The 20,452-nt window shown below is 46.2% G+C and overlaps 1 protein-coding gene across 3 annotated transcripts; it reads right to left on the bottom strand.

Annotated features, from left to right (window-relative positions):
• Positions 1–7,838: 7,838 nt before the first annotated feature.
• On the bottom strand, positions 7,839–19,961 carry LOC128334030 (meprin A subunit alpha-like). 3 transcript variants are annotated; one of them, XR_008311160.1, is made up of 6 exons: positions 19,671–19,947; positions 18,601–18,746; positions 12,414–15,973; positions 11,271–11,396; positions 9,640–9,767; positions 7,839–7,984 (listed from the first exon to the last, which is right to left on the bottom strand). XR_008311160.1 is itself a non-coding variant. In XM_053270247.1 (5 exons), the coding sequence occupies exons 1-5, from the start codon at positions 19,847–19,849 to the stop codon at positions 7,850–7,852; spliced, it is 714 nt and encodes a 237-aa protein (XP_053126222.1). In that variant the 5' UTR covers positions 19,850–19,961; the 3' UTR covers positions 7,839–7,849. The 3 variants fall into 3 exon arrangements, 2 of the variants coding, with proteins under 2 accessions (XP_053126222.1, XP_053126221.1); XM_053270247.1 differs by lacking the exon at positions 12,414–15,973 and having other exon boundaries at positions 19,671–19,961; XM_053270246.1 differs by lacking the exons at positions 18,601–18,746; positions 19,671–19,947 and having other exon boundaries at positions 12,414–13,840.
• Positions 19,962–20,452: the final 491 nt, after the last annotated feature.

Below are 20,452 nucleotides of genomic sequence, written 5' to 3'. Positions count from 1 at the left end.
GCGCAATTTCTTAAAATTAAATAATTTTAAAAAATGGCCACCAAAAACAAAATGGCCAATGGGCATGCTCAAATGACCTCTGTGAGGCCCTAGGGCATGCCACGCCTTGCAGAGGCCATTTGAGCATGCACAGTGGCCATTTTGTTTTTAGCGGCCATTTTTAAATATATATATATTTTTAAAAATGACCACCGCACATGCTCAGATGGTGCCTGTGAGGCCCTAGAGGCCAGTGGGAGGAGGGGGAAACTTTGCAGACCCCCCGCAGCCTTTAAGATGTCCCCCGAAGGGGCTACAGGTATTTTTTTTAAAAATTAATATAATATGTCACTGTACACATATTCAGATTGGCACTATGTACAGAGAATAAGGGCTTGTGAATACTGAGCTGAAGTTTATGAGCTAAGATTGTATCCATTTGCTCTTACTTTGCTTCTTGTGATAAGTGAGTTAAATGTGATGTCTTTTTACAAGTCTCTGATTAAAGCCAAAAAGGAGGCCCTGAAAGAAAGACAATGGTCAGAACTTATAACGGCCCTTAATAAAAAGGATGAAGCCAGTTTTTGGCGCTCAGTATCCGGGGTTAATTCGTTCCCCAGACAAATTCCAGTGCCAGAGGAAATATGGGTACATCATTTCACCAAAATCTATGCTGCCCCACAAGCACACTTAACCTTTCCATCTCGGCCCAGCATCCCCCCGGAGGAATTGCCTGTATGGCCTCCAGTTACCACTGAAGAAGTAGAGAATCTGATTGGACAGCTAAAGAGAGGCAAATCTCCAGGTAAAGACTACATTCCCCCCGATTTCTTAAGGGCCAATGTTAGCTGGTGGGCTCCGCTCTTAGCCTCCATATTCACTCATATAGACCGAACAACAAATATGCCCAATGGCTGGGGACAGGCAATTGTCGTTCCGATTCACAAAAAAGGCCCGTCTGATGACCCGTCGAATTATAGAGCCATAAGTCTATTAAGCGTAATTGGTAAGCTATACGCTAAACATCTAAACTTGAAATTGTTGGACTGGATGGAGAAAGAAAACATTCTAGAACAAGAACAAGCGGGGTTCAGAAAAGGAAGATCTGTGATGGATCACTGTTTGGCCCTCCAGAGTTTAATAGAGAAATACATTGAGGGCAGAAAGGCGCCGTTATATGTCGCCTTTATAGACTTTAAGAGTGCCTTTGACTCAATATCCAGGGATGCTCTGTGGGAGAAATTGGCAAACTCTTCTATCGACAAGAGATTGCTATCTCTAATATATAAACTCTACGAGAACACGAGTCTGAGAGTAAAATGTGACCACAATGGCCAATTATCCAGAGAGATCCCTGTAGAAAGGGGGGTCCGGCAGGGATGCATACTAGCCCCAGCTCTTTTCAATTTCTATGTAAACGGTCTAATCACCCGTCTACGGCAAGTTGAAACTCACGCGCCAAAGATAGGGGACAGGTGTTTACCTATCCTGATGTATGCAGATGACACAGCCTTATTGTCACAGACCAGAGTTGGTCTAAAAAGAGCGTTAGAATGCTTGAGTTTGTTCTGCAATGAGGAATTTCTGGAAATTAACTACACCAAAACTAAAATCGTGAGATTTGCAAAGAAGCAACGGGTTTTTAGATGGTCCATAGCTGGTGCCAGAGTGGAGCAGGTGAAGTCTTACAGATACCTGGGGGTGGTGTTTCAGTTTAATGGTGGTACCTCTACGCACACCAGTGCCGCTAAATTGAATGCCACTCGATCTTCCATGGCAATCAGGAAATTTTTCTGGGCACAAGGTGGTGGCTATATTCCGGCAGCTAATAAAGCCTTTCAGGCTAAAGTGATACCTCAGCTGCTATATGGGATTCAGGTTAGACCACCAAAAGACTTACAAGCTTTAGAAAAAGTACAATCGGGCTTTCTGAGATCACTATTGGGGGTACCAAAATGTGTCCCGAACTCCTTAATACGGCTGGAGATTGGGCTATGGAAATTGGAGACCAGGGCCTGGCTGCTCATAATCCTGTATTGGATTAAGACTTATCTTTACCCGACAGGACTTATACCTCATCTCCTTGCCGCTACCCCACAACCCCGTTGGTGTATGATGGTTGAGGAAAGACTCCGGAAGATGGGCTTCTGCCCAGTACAATTGTTAGAACAGGGCGAGTCAACAGCAAGATCCCTAGTTAAACAAAGGCTTAGGGACATAAATTTCCAGGAGGAAAGGGCCTCCGTAAATAGGCTGCTACAATTCCTAAGCACTAAGAAAGACTGGGTCACAGCTCTTATTTCTATACAATCTATTCACCAAAGCTGCGCTGGGCGTTTACAAGAGCTCGCTTGAATGCTTTACCCTCAGCGATGCTAGTAGGGAAATTTGAGAGAAAACCCTATGAGGAGAGACTATGCCTTTGCGGAGCTGCTCCCGAAACACTGACGCATTCACTGTTACATTGCCCACTTTATACAGATGAAAGAGATTTATTTTTATCTCAGTATCTGAAAGATCTCCAAAGCCACTCAGTGGAGACAATTCTTATATGCTTATTAGAAGACAGGGACCCAACAATATCCCTGGCGGTTGCTAAATTTTGTTATACATTGGCCAAACTAAGAGAAGCTAGAGCACAGCAATCGGTTACTGTCAAAGATTCCTGATTTTATATGTTTGATGACATTTTAGACTTTGTTTCCATTATTTTCTTTTTACTGTGTATACTCTGCGTATATTGATGTTTGATCTAAGATCATAAATAAACAACAACAACAGCTCTGAAGGGTTTCAGAGACGGGTATTTCCAGGTCCTGCCTGGACTGAACCGGAGGTCTTCTGCAGAAAAAGCAGGCGCTCTTCCACTGAACTATTGGGTCTTTCCACAATCTACCTTCTGCCCACTCCCAACTGAGATCAGGAAAATGTTGCAAGGTGGTAGGAACTCCCCCACACAGCATCCCTACCTGATTTTAACTTGGGGAGGGAAAACCCCCAAAAGAGATTCTGATAAGGTCTTGCTTCTCGCAGCGCCCGCCCCGTGTGTATGTCAAACAAATAAAAACTTTTTGATTGAAGAAAGTTGGTGTGAAGGGAGAAATTGACTGACTGGGAAGAATACTGGTGCGAGACTGCCCTCTGCTGGTCCAGGGGTTTAGTAGCCAAGGTGCTCAAGGACCAAACTAAACTGTACATACGACTGCTTATACACCTTTCCATGCATACCGCTATTTTCACGCTCAAAATTACACCCTCCCAAGCTGTTTTCATCTGAGGTAGCAAGGAGAAGGAATGCAGAATCAGCCTCTCTTTCTCCTAGAAGCGGGAAAGCAGCAGGGGCCAAATTTGGGGCAGAAAAATAGTGGGCAGACAAGGAATTAGTGAGCCACCAATCCCTTTGATTGATTGACAAAGTCCATCAAGTCGGTGTTGACTCTTAGCTACCACAGAGATAGATTTTCTCCAGGATGATCTGTCTTCAACTTGACCTTTTAAGTATCTCTCAGTGGTGCATTCATTGCTGTCGTCATCGAGTCCATCCTCTTCTCTTTCCTTCAACTTTCCCCAGCATTATGGACTTCTCAAGGGAGCTGGGTCTTCGCATAATGTGTCCAAAGTAGGATAGTTTGAGCCTGGTCATTTGTGCCTCAAGTGAAAATTCTGGACTGATCTTTTCTATGATCCATTGGTTTGTTTTCCTAGCTGTCCATGGTCTCCTCAAAGGTCTTCTCCAGCACCAAAGTTCAAAAGCGTCAATGCTTTTTCTATCTTGCTTCTTCAAAGTCCAGCTTTTGCATCCATAGAGTGTCATGGGGAAAACCATTGTCCAAACAATTCTAATCTTTGTAGGTGTAGACACATCACGGCATCTAAATATCCTTTCCAAGGCCTTCATTGCAACCCTACCAAGCGCTAGTCTGCAGCATATTTCTTGACTGCTGGATCCTTTACTGTTGACGGTCAATCCTAAAAGGAAAAACCTATCCACCACTTCAGTGTCTTCATTGTCAATTCTGAGGCTGGTTGCTGTACCTTAGTTTAGTCTTCTTTACATTTAGCCATATTCCACACTAGTCGCCTTTGTATCATGAACCCAGAAAGCTGCCTTATCCCAAACAGGCTCTTGGTTCAGTCAGCTCAGCCTTGTATACAGCACAGGGCAGCACAACTTCAGCCCTCCAGTGAACATTGGACTACAGCTCCCATCATCCCTTCTACAGTGACCAATAATCTGGGATGGTGGGAGCTGTGGTCCAATATCTGCCAAAGTCGTGTAGTGCTGGTCTATGTTGGGTTTTTGCCAGAGCATTGTCTGAGTCCTTGTACTAGACGAGCTTGTCTGTATGTTTTGTTAGGAAAATGTTCAAAGATAAGCAACCACAAAAAGTGTTCACCTCAAGGTTGACTCAGCCTTCCATCCTTCCGAGGTCGGTAAAATGAGTACCCAGAATGTTGGGGGACAATATGCTAAATCATTGTAAGAGAGAGCTTCCAGCTATAGAGCGGTATATAAATGTAAGTGCTATAAGGCCATATTTCAATTTGCATATGGATGCTCTATCGCAGGGATTCTCAATGTTGGGTCCCCAGATGTTATTGGACCTCAACTCCCAGCCTCAGTGGCCTTTGGCTGGGGATTATGGGAGTTGAAGTCCAATAACATCTGGGACCCAACATGGAGAATCCCTGCTCTATGGCATCAGCTATTACCAGTAGCCCCACTCCAGTTAGACCTTCATACATCCTATGCAGAAGCTCCACCATTTTCTGAAGGGCCCTGTTACAACACACTGAATCCTCTGACATCATGTTCGCCAAGCCTACCTTGCAGTCCAACTCTAAAAGGACTCAAGAGCTAACCTGTCCATGCACTTCCCACGCCCTCAAGGGCTATTTTGAGTCCTTTTGGTAAGGACAAGCCTTGCAAAGGCTGAGGGAGCCCCTCTCTGCACAGCTTCCCTCCAATGACCTCTCAGCAGCAGAGGGATGCTGCTTTCTGAAGTTTGACATTCAGTTCAATGTGCTGTGCTTTAAGTACTGCCTTCTCTGAACATTTGAGGGGGCGAAGAGCCAAAAATTATATTCCGATAGAACCCAGCTTGTTTACAGGTGCTGTTTTGAAGTACTTACAGTACTCGAGTTTAACCTTTTGCAAAAACCAAGCACGAGAGAGACATGACACACATTTATTACATCGTGTTTGTGTAATATGCTGATGCTGCCATCCAGCATGAGACACACATTTGCATTGGGTTGGGCAAGCATCTCCTTCGAGCTCAGGAACAGCCACATGCATGGATGCTAGACCAGAAGTCAAACCTGGAACTGGAGGGGAGAATGTGAATCAACCCTTATTTGGCAGAGAAACCCAGTCTGATGAGAACAGAGCTTAAGGAGGAGATTGGGAGGCAATTGCTTAATGTCCAGAACCAGTCATGGTTTGTTTGAAGGAGTGTAGAAACTGTACAGTAGCTATCTCATGGTGAAAGGGAGGAAGAAGAAGAGAGCCCCATGAACAGCCCACCAGTCACAAGAGAGACAGAGAGCAAGGGACAGTCCTACACTCTATCTCCACTCCTCATGTCTCTGGTAGACAATAGGAGTTACTGGGGTTAAGAGTCGATGCCTATGGAGTCATACCTCCAACAGAAATGCTTCCAGGTGTACCTGACCCTGCCAAATTTAAGCAGGTAGTGTCACTCTTGCTCCATTCTTGTGTTTTCACTGGGTCATTGCAAGCTTTTCCATTTGAGATTTGTTTCCAGGATAGACTGTGGCCCCTCCTTGTTTGGAGGACAGCCCATAGACCTCTCCTTCTTTAAAAGTTACCTCCCTAACATATGCAATAAGTCACTTATGTATTCAATTTATATACCACCCTTCTTTAAAAAAAAAAAAAAAAGAAGCTCTGGGCAGTTTACATTAAACTCACACAATTAAATTTTTTTTTGAACCAGATTAAAAAACTAGATATCATTAAAAGCCAGGCTAAAAAGGTGGGTCTTTAAGACTCTCCTGGGTGCTTTCCAGACTAGACCCTGCAATGGGGTCAAGACGTATCTCGGAAGTGTGCTTCCACACTTCCTGTGTTGTGACACCACAGTCCCTACGGGGACAGGAGGGTGCTGTTCACATTTCCAATGCCTTGTTGTGAATTTAATCGCTGTGAAATGGTTGTACATCTGGCATGGAAAAGTTGCTGGTTTGGGGGGTTGCTAGTTGCTGTGAGACTGCTCCCCCTGCTGTTTCCATTCTGAATGTGACTTGCCTGAATGGAGGCATTTTGCTGCTCTTGAGCAGCTAGTCTGGAAAGCGCCCTGAAGGCCTCCAAGGAAGATAACCCTCTTATATCCATGGGGAATGTGTTCCATAATCCAGGGGTAACAACTAAGAAGGCTAGATCCCAGGTCGTACCAGATGGACCCCTCCTGATGATCTGAGTGAGTGGTGGGGATCTTGTAGAGACGTATCCCATCTACCTCCTCAGTCTTCTCGTCACCCACTTTCAAACAAGCCTCTTCCCCTTCACAGCTCCAGAGAGGTAGTGCCTAGAAACCCCTCCTCAGCCCTGGAACAATGCTCTTCCACCCACTCGCCACCTCAGAACCCTTGCACCATGCTTGGCTGTCACAAGGCAGGGCATTTTTCTAGGCATTCACCCCACATGCATTTTGGAGTTAAATGCAGCTTTTTCTCTTCTGGAGAGTGTTTCTCATTCAAGATGCCTTAGGACAAGGGTGGGCAAACTTGGTGCTCCAGCTGTTGCCACACTATGGCTGTCAAGTTGTGGCTGGGGATGATGGGAGTTGTAGTTTCAACAGCTAGAGAGTTGAGATAGAGATGCAGGGGTGTAGAAGGGCCTCTGTCCATTTCAATATTCCTCTCCACTACAACTTTTAAGAAGAGAGAGCTCTAAACACCAAGACTGAGCCAGTTGGATTGTGGCCAGTATCTCTCCCCACAAAGCCTTTTCCCAGCTGTGTGGCACCATGAAGGGTTGTGCCAGCTCTTCCACCTGTTACAGCTTACATGATATCAGCTAAACTTGTAGTCATAACTGGGCTACAGCTTTCACAGGTCCCCCTTTCTTCCAGGAACCCCAGGAATTGGAGTTTTGCTGGACCCCTGGGCTTCTCTATACCCTGCAACTTTTCAGAACCTTGATTTCCATGATCCTTGGTGCAAACCATGACCCCACCAAATGGCATGAAGGGGTAGCTGTCCTAAGTGGGATCAATCCGGGGCATTTCCAGATTGAGAAATACTCTATTTTAACACCAGTTCTTACCACGTTTCTACCCTGCATTCAGCTATCCTTGGCCATCCCATAGTTTCAGAGTGTCATCTGAGAATTGTCTGAAAAGTCTTGATTCTCATCACAGATGATGTTGCAAAAGTTACATGATGGCCAAGGTGTCATTTGGATGCCAAGCAGAAAAGCAGCAAGAGCTTTTTAAAAAGTGGACTGTTTGGAAACCCCCTTAAAGCCCTAATGCCGCTCCGATGCAATCATTCTAAGCCCCTAAAATACACACACCTTTGAAGTATTCCTAGTTCTCATATAGGAGGGAATACCTCTTAAGACACAAGTGCTTTCCAAATGCACTAACATTTTTAGTTAATTGCAATCAACTAAAAGGTTCCTCAAAGCTTTTGATGCATGTGATCTGAGGACATCACCTTGGATCCCAGCTTCTGCCGGGTTAGGGGCAGAGCAAACCCATTTTTATTTATTTATTTGATTTCTTCTTCCAAAAAGGGCTCTGGGCGGTTTCTGGCAGCATCTCCAAGAAAGGTCCGAGAGAGCATTTTGCCGCTTCTATCCCCTCATGAATTCAGGCTGTTCACTACGAGAGTAAAGCAACACTTAGTTTATTTTGTTTTCCCCACACAAAATACTTTTAGTATTATAGCATTCCCAACATGGCTTTCTACAGACAAGGAGGTCATCAATTCCAGCACGATTCCCCAGGTTGTGGCCAGTCACGCCTTCCAGAGCCACCTGTAAAGAGATGGCATATTTCATTCTGCGAGTTGCAGCAGGCCTCTCAAAGGGACGCTGAGCTACTGAGACAACCTTCTCAACAAGTAAATAGTTGCTTGTTGTGTGCACAATCTCCCACTTTCCCCTCATGTAAAGATGGCTGCAAATACACCCCATTTGACCAGAGGCAAGAGGGGGACCAGAGAGTACACCCTGGGGAAGCAAAGCCTCCAAGTCATGATTAACTCCTCACATTCGTTGAAGCTCTGGATTTAGAGTGCTTAAACTCACTCAACATTTCTGGGTTCTGAAGTGCTGCTATTGTAGGGGGAAGCCTTCAAAAGAAAGGTGCACACTTGAGATTCCATACTGGGGCTTTTTTGTTGTTGTTAAAGTTGTAGCCAGATTATTTGGAGAAATCTGGATTGAGTATATTGAGTGCCAAGGAGTGTGCAACCCCACTGGGAAGCACTTCCATAGAAGCTTCCATGGGATGGGACCATAGTTTGGCAATACAGCACTTGATCTGCATGGAAGAGATCTTGGATTCTGTTCCTGGCCTGGAAGTTTCACACCCAGCTTTTAGTTTGCATCTCCTCCAAAATGAACAGGGTGCGTTCACATATCTGCCAAATTTGTTCTAAAGTTCCTGCAAGCTATTGGGGAGCACACACAATTTGGGCTTTTCGTCACATGTTTGAATGTAGCCTGATCTATATCTGTGGTAAAAAAATCCACTTTCTGTGTTGGTCTTTTGGGGCAACTTTGAACTCTCAGTAAAGCCTTGCAGAAAATCCTCTGTAAAGCCTGATGTCTGGGAAAGAACACAGGAAGCTGACATATACTGAATCAGACCATTGGTCTATCTAGCTCAGTATTGTCTTTACAGATTGGCAGCAGCTTCTCCAAGGTCGCAGGCAGGAATCTTTCTCAGACCTTTCTTGGAGATGCTGCCAGGGAGGGAACTTGGAACCTTCTGCTCTTCCCAGAGCGGCTCCATCCCCTGAAGGGAATATCTTACAAATAGCTCACACTTCTAGTTTCCCATTCATATGCAACCAGGGTGGACCCTGCTTAGCTAAGGGGGAAAGTCATGCTTGCTATCACAAGACCAGCTCTCCTGGTCAAAGGTAAAGTGTGTCGTCAAGTCAATTTCAACTCCAGGCGCCCACAGAGCCCTGTGATTTTCTTTGATAGAATACAGAAGGGGTTTCCCATCGCCTTCTCTTGCGCAGTATGAGATGATGCCTTTCAGCATCTTTCTACATCACTGCTGCCCAATATAGTAGCAGCGGGGATTTGAACTGGCAAGTCAAGCATTTCCCTGCTGTGCCACTTAAGGCTAGGCCTCATCTAGGGTTTCAGAACCCAGCCTGAAACCTTGGAAAGCTGTTGCTTTCCAATTGTGTAGATTCAGAAGGCAGCAGCTTTCTATGTTCACCAAGATGGAGCGGTCCAAGAATACAGTATGCTCTTGCACAGCTCCCAGTCCAATTGTCTCAATGAGGCCTTTGAAGAACCTCCTAGCGGAAGATGCACCTCAAGTCTTCATGTTCCTCATTTGCTTTATTGCTCAGAGTATACAGTATGGTGTGTAGTTTAGGCAGAGAATTTTTGAGAAAGTTTCAAGCATTTTAAACTAATTATCCATGTAAGCAACCACAAGTGCTTACCTGTAGCTTGCCGATCTCTGAGATGGGTATGGCCACTGGATACCAGTCCATGCCTTGATCCTCCTTCATAGACCAGACTTTGTGCCATTCAGAGGAATTCAGGAGTTTTATGTAGATGTTGATTTTGTCTATTAGAAAATAGAATTGACACGTGTCCACATGTGCACTATTAGATGGGGAGTCCTTTAGGGACAGGGATTCATCCCTGCTGAGCTGCCTGGCTAGACTTCTCCTAGAACTATTCTGTATTATCAGTAGGTTCAAAATGCTGCCACCACCACCCCTTTTGTCGACAGAAACTCTGGACTTGGGGTGGGATAACCCAGAAAGAAAAATACTTAATTTGGTGTTTTCCCCAAGTTAAAAACCAACACTGAGAGGCTTTTAAAAAGAAAATCAGTTTTATTCGTTGCTACAGACTGCTTCTGTCTGAGGTTCTCTCAGCTTTTAGTTACATTTAAGAATACTTAGTAGGGTTACAAAAATAGGTTGCCTTAATGTATGCTTAAGGTGTTTATAGAGTCTTTTGCAACACCCTAGGTAGGATGGGCGTGGGCTAGTGTTCCTTATTTTAATTATGTTACAGGTAAACAATGATAGAACAGTATCAGGAATATGCAAAAGCACACACCAAAGAAACAGAAATTCTACTACAAACTCTTAAACCACTTTCTCCTGCGCTAAACTTCTGAAGCCACTAGCCTTGGCTTCACCAAACTCCTGTTGAGAATTCTAGCTTCCTGACCTATCTTTCAAGGATCTGCAGAGTTATTCTCCTGCAGCCAATCTCCATGACCACATATCCTCCTGTGCACCTCCCACCTAGCTTCTCTTCTAACAAAGAACTCTTCTTCCTGCCAACAGCTCTCTAGGTCCCAGACCCACCTGGTATGCTGACTGGCTGAGCTTCACTTCCAGTTAACTCTTTAGAGGGAGGGGAGGCTGATCACTACAGCACCTTATTCCATGCCCAATGACTGAATAGAACTTCTGTACCAGACAAAAATCCAGTAGAGGGGTGACAACTGGGATTCTGCAAGGAATGGCAAGCAGGGGAGGAAGCATGGAGTGAACTAGGTCTTTGCTACCCTTCCTTCTCTGCAAAGTGTGTTGGGGGGCAGGAAGAGCTAAGCTTCTCCCCACAAGGTGGAAGCAGCTTCCTGGCAGAGACACAAAAGGCTCACACTAGATTGTAGCTTGATTTTACCAAATAGGAAGCAAACTGTTTGCCCTCGGCCCCTTCCCATAGGTCCAGGGCTCGCATCTATACATATGCAGCTTATCAAGGGATAGCTTCTTTTCTGGAGTGGGGAGAAGAATGTTGTTCTCTAATACACTGTCAATTTTCTACAGAGGTAGGCAGTACATTTTAAAAATATAAGACACAGTGGCTCACAACCTTAAAATTATGCAGTCAGCCACAGTACTAATCAAGGACACTGCAAAAAGAACAGGGGAAGAAAGCATCAATTATACAAAAGTTTTCCAGGTGATGGGAAGCAGAAAAAGGGTTCCTTCATCATCTAAAAACTCTGGTGATGGATTCTTATCTAGCAGGAGGAATTGTTTCTGATTAGGGGGTAGCCAGGTTATCAAATACCCACAGTCCCTTTCACACAGAAGCCACTTACCTGCGACAGAGCCCATTGTTCTGTACCAGAACTTCAGACACCGAGTGCCATGTAGGACGGGGCTGATCAGAATTGCCTTTTTACTAGGAACTTGGATTGTTGGAGACTTCAGGGAGATGTAGCCACCTGGTGAAGAGGACAAGATCATGGTTGGTTTGATACCACTGCCATCCTTTCACAAGGTTAGGAGGAGAGCTGGTCTTGTGGTAGCAAGCATGACTTGTCCCCTTAGCTAAGCAGGGTCTGGCCTGGTTTCAGATGAAAGGGAGACTAGAAGTGTGAGCACTGGAAGAGAGTCCCCTCAGGGGATGGAGCCGCTCTGGGAAGAGTATTTAGGTTCCAAGTTCCCTCCCTGGCAGCATCTCCAATATAGGGCTGAGAGAGACTCCTGCCTGAAACCTTGGAGAAGCAGCTGCTAGTCTGTGAAGACAATACTGAGCTAGATAGACCAATGGTCCAACTCAGTATATGGCAGTTTCCTATGTGTCTAGAGCTGAGGTTGGGAAGCCCCAGGGTTGAATTTGCCTCTCTTATGAGCTCATTAGAAATCCTTGGGCAGCCAACAAGTTTTCAACTTACCCATGAAAATATAGGACAAGTGTATTGGGCTGTTTCACACAGGTCTAGTTAGGGTAAGAGATGCATCCTACTCAAGTTTGGGAGCTGCGCACCCTCCCATTTTCCAATGGTGAGAAAGCAGCAAGTGGGGGGAGGAAGTGATAGCCTGCTAAGCAGCAGCTGGATTGGAGGGCTCTTTAATAAGGGAGGACAAAACCACAACCCAGTTGCTGGGTTAGTAGATGATCACTTCCTGCTCCCCACCTTGCTTTGCTCATAGGCAATCAAAACAGGAGCACCCACAGCTCCCTAACTTGGGTAGGGTGTGTCTCCTACCCTAATTAGAATGGAGGACTGCCCTATTAAGTATTTTGAGAGATTTCCACAGGAGCTGGCGGCCCCACCATGAGGCAGAGGGAAGCACTTGCATCTCTGGTGGCAAGCTTTGGGCATTACTGAGAGAGAGAGAATGAATGAATGAATGAATGAATGAATGAATGAATGAATGAAAATGAACCCAACCACTCTCCTCTAGCAAGTCACACACACCCGCCCCAGAGAAGGAGTTTCACAAAAGCCACGCACCAGAGGCCCTGCAAGGCATTCCTGCAATATCTTGATCATCCACAGACTGCTCTTGCTCTTTCTCAAGGATCCAGTCCAGGTCATCTTCCTTACTCTGCTCCCAGCCACACAAGTCTTGCTCAAAGGAACAGAAGAGGGGCTGTGCTGCCTTCATTGTTCTTCGAGGGGCCGGTAGGTCATTTCCTGCCATTTCCACTGCAGAAGGCAACTTCCTACAAAGATGTGGCAATTCAATGTTTGAAGCAGACATCCCTACAGCTTTTTCAGGCTTGTGCCCATTCCCAAGAGCCGCTGCCGCCGCCATCATGGTTCTGAGGACATGTTTCTTCAGGAATGCTTTTGTCTTCACAGAACCAGCCACTGTTGGTTTACTGGGATTTAGACACCTGCAATTCAGCCCCAGTGGCTCACAATTGCAGTCCTCCTCTTGTGGCAACGCCAGTACCAAGGTTCTTGCCATTATCTCTGGCAGAGACCTCTTGTCAATATAATGAAGGAAATTGGGGTTGACGACAGAGGGACCACCATCTTGCTCTGGTTTCCCTTCCATCATGCTGCTCACAGTGATTTCTCCTCCATTCACTACAGTCTGCGTTTCAGAGGCTTGTCTGGATTGTAGAGTTTCCTTTGTAGAATGGCGACCAGCAGGCCCCTTTCTATAGTTTAGAAGTGTGGGAGATTCTGGGGCGGTCAGGGGCACGGCTGTCCCTTCATTAATGCCATGAATCAAGGCCATTGGCTGTGCTTCAGATAAGGGAGAAGTGGTGTCCCTACTTTTTTCAAGTGCATCTTTCCAGCCTTGGGTTGTGGCCCATTTAATCCCATGGTAAGACTTTTCTGTTGCATTTGCTGGCTCAGACAGTCTCCCTTCTGCAAAAGGGCTTGTTATTTCTCTAGAGGAGCCTTTTCTTTCAGTGGCAGATTCCAAATATTTTACAGGTGGCCCCCCATCATTTGGTACAGATTCTGATCCTGTTCCTCCTAAACGAAGAGAACGTCGGGGTTCTTGCACTTCCTGCAGAGTTGGGTTGCCAAAAGCCAAGGTGGTGGAGAAGTGGGAAGAACCAGCACTGGTAGTTTTAGCAGTTCCTTGATCACTTGCTATAGTACTCTCTGGAGTCCTTTTATGTGGCTTTGTAAGTTCACTCATTACTGCCAATGAAGTCTCTTCCAGAGGTTGTGGGTAATGGCCCATTCCATTTTCCTCTCTTCGATTTTTGGTGTCTCTCCTCCAGCTGGGAGAAGTACTTGTTTCTGGGACAGACAATACCTTCTCACTCTCTTTGGGGAGAGATCTCCCTTTTGAGACAGAGCTGTGTCCTTTGGTTTCTGCACCCGACTTGGATTCCTGAGTAGCCTCATTTTCCAACGGTATGTCCAAGGAAGCTGGCCTCTTGGTAGCATGCTTCATGTATGAAGAGCCAGCCCCTCTCCCTCTGCATTGGCTTTGAGAGGGTACTGTTCTCAGCCCAGTAGAATTCTTGGCTTGGCCATGAGCACCATCTCCTGTTCCAGCAATACTAGTTCCAACTGAGTGGGGAGGAGGAGGTTGTTCCTGTTGTCTGGTTTCTGCCATACCACACTCAGGGTTTCTGGGCATTTGGCTCCCAAGTGATGCCGTGGGCAGTACTTGCCACAGAGATGCTCTTTTGTGGGTCTTGGCTTCTTTGGGGAGTTCAGTTCCTGCAGGCCTTTTGCCTCCAGGTTCTTCCTCATGGCCAACACTAGCCTTCTGCCCACGAGACAGGCTTTCCATAGTTGCTGCTTCTGTGGCATGCTTTAGTGATTCTTCAGCATGCACCCTTGCAGTCCATCCTGCAGCATGGGCACTAGAGCTATAGCCTTCCATGTTTCTTGGTTGCAGTGATGAAGCTGTGTCTCCCCTCTGAGCTGGCCTAGAGCTTGGAGACCAAGAGAGTTTCAGTGGAGAGGTCTCCTCTGTAGAATGCATGGCTTGCTCCATTTCAGTTGCTAGTAAAGCCTGTTCTTCCTGCACAGGAGCTTGGCTGGGCAGCTCCACGTTTGCCCCTCCCCAGTTTCAGACATGGGCCATGCAGTTCCTTCCAGGTGCCCCCTTTCAGTCTGGAGTTCAAGCTGGACCGGTGGGATTCCCACCACTGTTTCGGCAGCTGCACTTCTAGGTGTCTCATGGGACCTCAGGAGGGGCCATGTCTTGTGCATCACCTGCTCAGTCTCAGAGACTGGTCCCAAAGGTGTATGTGCCAACGCTCCCTGTCTGTAGCCCTTTCTTGCCCGATAAGTGAGGGGCAGAGGAGAGATTGTGCCCACTTCTATGGAAGTGGACCCCATTGGACTGCTCTCAGAAAAAGTTTCCTTTTGTCTTGAATCAGCTGAATCACCTGCAGTTGTTGCCCAAGGGGATGGCTCTCCAGTAGGGGCCCTGAGCCTATCAAGATGTTGACTTTGAGCCCGTGAACTTCCTCGATCCCCATCAGTAGGAAGCATCCCATATTCTCGTTCCTGTGCCACAGAGGGTTTCCTACTATGGGAGGCCAGTGTGAAAGCTGGCTCAGTAGCCTCCTTGTTGTAGAAGCCTTTTTCTTCCTTCCCCACTATTCCACGGTGGCTGCTGATAGTGAAGAGTGCCTGGCTTCTTGCTTCACTGTCTGGGGGATTGGAAGAAGCTCCAGCATTTGGGACTACTGTACTTCCAGGGGCTCTCCGAGAGGGTGTCATATAGGAAGAGCTCACTGCTTTATCTCGTATGCCTTCCACAGAGTGCATATCCTGAAGGTGGCCAGTTTTGCTTCTGGAGTGACTTGTGGCTGGATGGAAGAGATCCATACCTTCTTTGGTTTGGTTTTCCACCACAGTGAAAGGTCCCCCCTTGATTGAGCTGGGCGAGCCATTTTCAGACTCATCGATTCCTGTCTCCATAGGGGAAGGTAGTTCTGTGATCTGCCCCACATCCATGGCTCTTGATCCAGAAAGGAGAGTGCTCTGCACCAGCCTATCAAGCCTTCTTGCAGCTCCCTTGCCGAGGCTAAACGGAGGCACTGTGCTTTTGGTACGAGTGTAAGCTGCAAGTGCAATTCCTTGATTAGCTCTTGTTCCTTCAATGGGACTTTGCCCACTTTGTGTGTAGCTTGGAGACTGGATTCTCAGCACTCCAGAGCCACGGGTTGGGTTCTGCAGAGCTTGCGGCTCACTGCTCTTCTGGGCAGCAGTGCTGGCTGTCATTTTAGTCTCCATTTCCAAGAGCCGGGTGTTATGTGGCAGTCCTTCTGACATCATGAGGTATGCTTTGCTCGGAGCCCCTGGAGACACTGTACTTGGGTTACGCCTCTCCATTCCGGGTGCTAGAGTTCTCATCGGGGCTTCTGCAACACTAGAGGCTTCCTCAACACTCCTGTTGGGTGGCAGGGTGGAGCCCACTTGGGCCAGCTCTTGCAGCTCCTGAACAGTCTCGCTGGCAGAACGAGCCTCTTCCGTGGCAGAAGGAACCGAACTCCAGGCAGTAGGGATGTAGTCCTTGCTTTCTGGTTCCATTGAGCTTGGGACAAAACCAGTTACATTCTCAGGTCTTCCATCCGATGTTTCTGAAAACAAGGACAGGTGCTAGATGAGAAAATCCTTTTCTAGCCACTCTTGATCTCTGCGGTGTGTGCCATTAACATGATCAGGGCCATGTCATGAACCTAACAGATGCAATGTACTGTATATCCACAAAGTGTTCCTATGTGAAAGCAGCCGTCATGCCTACCATACAAGCTGCCAACCATCCAGTATCCCAAGAGCACACTCTTCTGTTTCTTTTTTAGATTGTGAGCCCTTTGGGGATAGGGAGCCATTTTATATCATAAGAACATAAGAACAGCCCTGCTGGATCAGGCCCAAGGTCCATCTAGTCCAGCATCCTGTTTCACACAGTGGCCCACCAGATGCTGCTGGAAGCCACAGGCAGGAGTTGAGGGCGTTCCCTCTCTCCTGCTGTTACTCCCCTGCAACTGGAACTCAGAGGCATCCTACCTTTGAGGCTGGAGGTGGCCTGTAGCCCTCCAACTAGTAGCCGTTGATAGACCTCTCTTCCATGAAGTTATCCAAACCCCTCTTCAAACCATCCAGGTTTTTGGCTGTCACCACATCTCGTGGCAGAGAATTCCACAAGTTGAGTATGCATTATGTGAAAAAGTACTTCCGTTTGTTGGTCCTAGATTTCCTGGCCATCAATTTCATGGGATGACCCTGGTTCTAGTGTTAAGCGAGAGGGAGAAGAATTTCTCTCTATCCACTTTCTCCACACCATGCATGATTTATAGACCTCTATTATCATCATCATCATCATCATCATCATCATCATCATCATCATCATCATCAATTCGATTTCTATACCACCCTTCCAAAAATGGCTCAGGGCGGTTTACACAGAGAAATAACAATTAAATAAATAAAATGGCCCCCGTTCTCAAAGGGCTCACAGTCTAATCTATCATGTCTCCCCATAGTCTTTTTTCTAAACTAAAAAGCCCCAGGTGTTGTAGCCTTGCCTCATAAGAAAGGTGCTCTAGGCCCTTGTAAACTGCTTGGGAACTTTTGTTGAAGAGCGATTTATAGATATGAGAGAAGCCGTTTCAGAGACCAAGTCATCTGTACACCAGGTAGAGACAGGTTTCTTGCTCGTGGGTCCTATTTTGGTTTTAGCACTCAGGGCCCATCAGAGCCAGGTGCAAAGTTGCGACTCAAGGCAGAGCCCCAAGTTATCCCATGGACAGGACATACTGCTTACTTTCCCCTGTGGGCCACTTCTTGAGATGACCTTCATGGACAAGTTCCCAGATATATTCCACAAATATCAACAGCTCAGTCTAGAACCTTGCTGCCAACATTACATAGTTGAGACGGTGATTCTAACCTACCAGCAGACTCCAGCCTGCCGTCTGCCTACCCCTGCTTCACACATTCTAAGTTGTTTTGGAAGCCAGCTTAAACTGTAAAAAGCTGCAGGATTTTGCTACCTCAGCTGCTTTTGAACAATCACAGGTTTATTGACCGTTCCGTTCCAGTTTCAAACATAACCGTGCTGCTCTTACTGCTAGCCATCCTGAGCTTTCTGTAATCATCATCACCACCACCACCAAGACCTGGCAATGGCTTAAGAATGGTTACTTGAAGAAAGAAACAGAGGGTTTAACTGGCTAAACAAGAACAAATGCAATAAGAGCAAAAGTCGAAAAATCCACAACAGCCAGCAAGTGCCGCCTTTGTAAAGAAGCAGATGAAACAGTGGACCACCTGATCAGCTGTTGTAAGAAGATCGCACAGACTGACTACAAACAAAGGCATGACAAGGTAGCAGGGATGATACACTGGAACATCTGCAAAAATACAAGCTACCTGTAGCCAAAAATTGGGGGGACCATAAAATAGAAAAAGTTGAAGAAAATGAAGATGTAAAAATATTATGGGACTTCCGACTACAAACAGACAAACATCTGCCACATAATACAACAGATATAACTGTAGTCGAGAAGAAAGAAAAACAAGTGAAAATAATCGACATAGCAATACCAGGTGATAGCAGAATAGAAGAAAAAGAAATAGAAAAAATCACCAAATACAAAGATCTACAAATTGAAACTGAAAGGCTGTGGCAGAAAAAGACCAAAATAATCCCAGTGGTAATTGGCGCCCTGGGTGCAGTTCCAAAAGACCTTGAAGAGCACCTCAACACCATAGGGGCCACAGAAATCACCATCAGCCAATTCCAAAAAGCAGCTTTACTGGGAACAGCCTATATTCTGCGACGATATCTATAACAGCAGCAACAACATTGACAATAAAATTCTGGCATCCCAGGTCCTTGGGAAGGGCTCGATGTCTGGATAAAACAAACCAGTCTAACACCTGTCTGACTGTGTAAACAAGAAAAAATAATTCGATTTCTATACCGCCCTTCCAAAAATGGCTCAGGGCGGTTTACACAGGGAAATAACAAACAAATAAGAAGGATCCCTGTCCCCAAAGGGCTCACGTTCTAAAAATAAACATAAGATAGATCCCAGCTACAGTCACTGGAAGTACTGTGCTGGGGGTGGATAGGGCCAGTTACTTTCCCCCTGCTAAATAAAGAGAATCACCACAGTAAAAGGTGCCTCTTTGCCCAGTGAGCAGGGGTAACTGAAGACAGTGACTGGTGCATTCACAGGCCTTAGTGGTCCAGCCTTACCTGGCTGTGCTGCTGCTTGAAAACACTTGTAGAACTGGTTGACTCTGGCAATATCTGAGTTGCTCAGGTTCCATCTTTGTCCAAGGATGATGTAAGAGCTGGAGAGTGGTACAGTTGTGGGCAAGCCGGTCATGCTGAAGGCATTCCTAAGGGGGGAAAGAGGGAGGATTTGTCCATAAGAGCAGCTGTTGGGCAGCTCCACACTAGAGCTTTTTGGTGTGGTAGAGGCACTGTTTTTCCCCTGCTATTAGCTAGAGATGTACATATCAGGCGGTATAAAAATATTTATTTATTTAAAATATTTATACCCCACCCTTCCAGTGCAATACTGCTCGGGGCAGCTTACAACAATAACATAGACACAGATACAAGTAATAAAATTATTTTTTTTTTAAAAAGTCAGATAAAAACAATGTAGGTTCAAATTAAAACTGAAAATTATAAAAAGCTAAAGAACCTACCAGATATAACAAAATAATGATATTTAAAAGCCTCCTTAAAAAGGTGTGTTAAAATATAAGTAAATAAATATCACTTCCAAGAAGATGCCAGTTCTCATGGCTTGAAGGGTAGAGAGGAGAGCTGGTCTGGTGGGAGCAAGCATGACTTGTCTCCTTAGCTAAGCAGGGTCCGCCCTGGTTGCCTATGAATGGGAGACTAGAAATGTGAGCACTGTCAGATATTCCCCTTGGGGGACGATGGAGCTGCTCTGGGAAGAGCATCTAGGTTCCAAGTTCCCTCCCTGACAGCATCTCCAAGATAGGGCTGAGAGAGATTCCTGCCTGCAACCTTGGAAAAGTCGTTGCCAGTCTGAAGACAATCCTGAGCTAGATAGACCAATGGTCTGACTCAGTATATGGCAGATTCCTATGTTCCTAAGGGTGGGAGCATTATTCACTATCCTGCTAAGATCTAAACACAGCTGAGCCCAGCTTACAAGGGCTGACTATTGCAACTGTATTTGTAGACACCCGGTTCTGAATGTGCAGCGTCACTTTACCAGTCTAGAAGTTTGGGTTGGAGAAAGTTCCAGCCAAGATACTGTAGTACCTGGATAAAGACTTGCTTACCTGCCATAGTGCATGATAGATGAGCAGTCATAGGCAACCAACATGTTGGTATTCCAAGACTTCATGAAGTTTGTTTCACATCCTAAAGAAAAGAAAAAAAGATACAGCATACACCCCTGAGGGAATTGGGCACAAGTGTGCGATATTTGTGAATGAATGAAGAGCTTTATCATGATCATTGATCAGTTGTACATACAAAAACTACATTCTGATAATTCAATCATATAAAGCACACCAACATAGAAGCCCCATGTAGCGGCATCTAGAAAGTCGGGCTAGAAGTCAGCTGTGGGCAGATCTTAACAGCAGGTGCTCTCTTTGTGGCCCGGGTGCTTTCCAGATTAGACCCTGTGAGGGGGTCACGTCATATCTCAGAAGTGTGCTTCCACATTTCCTGCGTTGTGACACCGCCGTCCCTACGCGGACAGCCGTTCGGCAGAGCCTGTCACCTCTCCCTGGGCCACAGCAGGCTCCATTTCCTGGGAACCACAGCCCAAATGGTGGCTAGCAGCAAGAAAATGACCCCCCCCCGTAACCCGCAATGTCCTCCCCTGCAGACGTGCTCTGGAAACGACAGCAGAGCCCAGAAGAAGCCCAGAAGAGCCCAGCAGGTCTCAAGGAGAAAAGTGCCATACAGAACAGGAGGCACCATTCTCTTCTCTGTTGGAAACAACAAGCGCTGGATAGAAAAGGCTGGCGAGAAAGAGAAGGAAGATTCCAAAGCTGGCAGCACTGAAATGGAGTCCAAAAGAGGAGGAGTGAAGAGTGAGAAGAGGAAAGGA

This window comes from Hemicordylus capensis, chromosome 8, assembly GCF_027244095.1.
Source record: "Hemicordylus capensis ecotype Gifberg chromosome 8, rHemCap1.1.pri, whole genome shotgun sequence".
Lineage (NCBI taxonomy): Eukaryota > Metazoa > Chordata > Lepidosauria > Squamata > Cordylidae > Hemicordylus > Hemicordylus capensis.
Note: the sequence above shows the minus strand (reverse complement) of the source record. Positions and strands in the feature narration are given on the sequence as shown.

Bases quoted from the DNA above. Each gene is read 5' to 3' on its own strand.
- LOC128334030 (XM_053270246.1), bottom strand. From the start codon at position 13,824: ATGAAGCATGCTACCAAGAGGCCAGCTTCCTTGGACATACCGTTGGAA. The intron at 11,397-12,413 runs GTGCGTGGCTTT...CCTCTTCACCAG, and splicing joins AATGCCTTGCAGGGCCTCTG to GTGGCTACATCTCCCTGAAG. The intron at 9,768-11,270 runs GTAAGTGGCTTC...ATTTTCTAATAG, and splicing joins AACAATGGGCTCTGTCGCAG to ACAAAATCAACATCTACATA.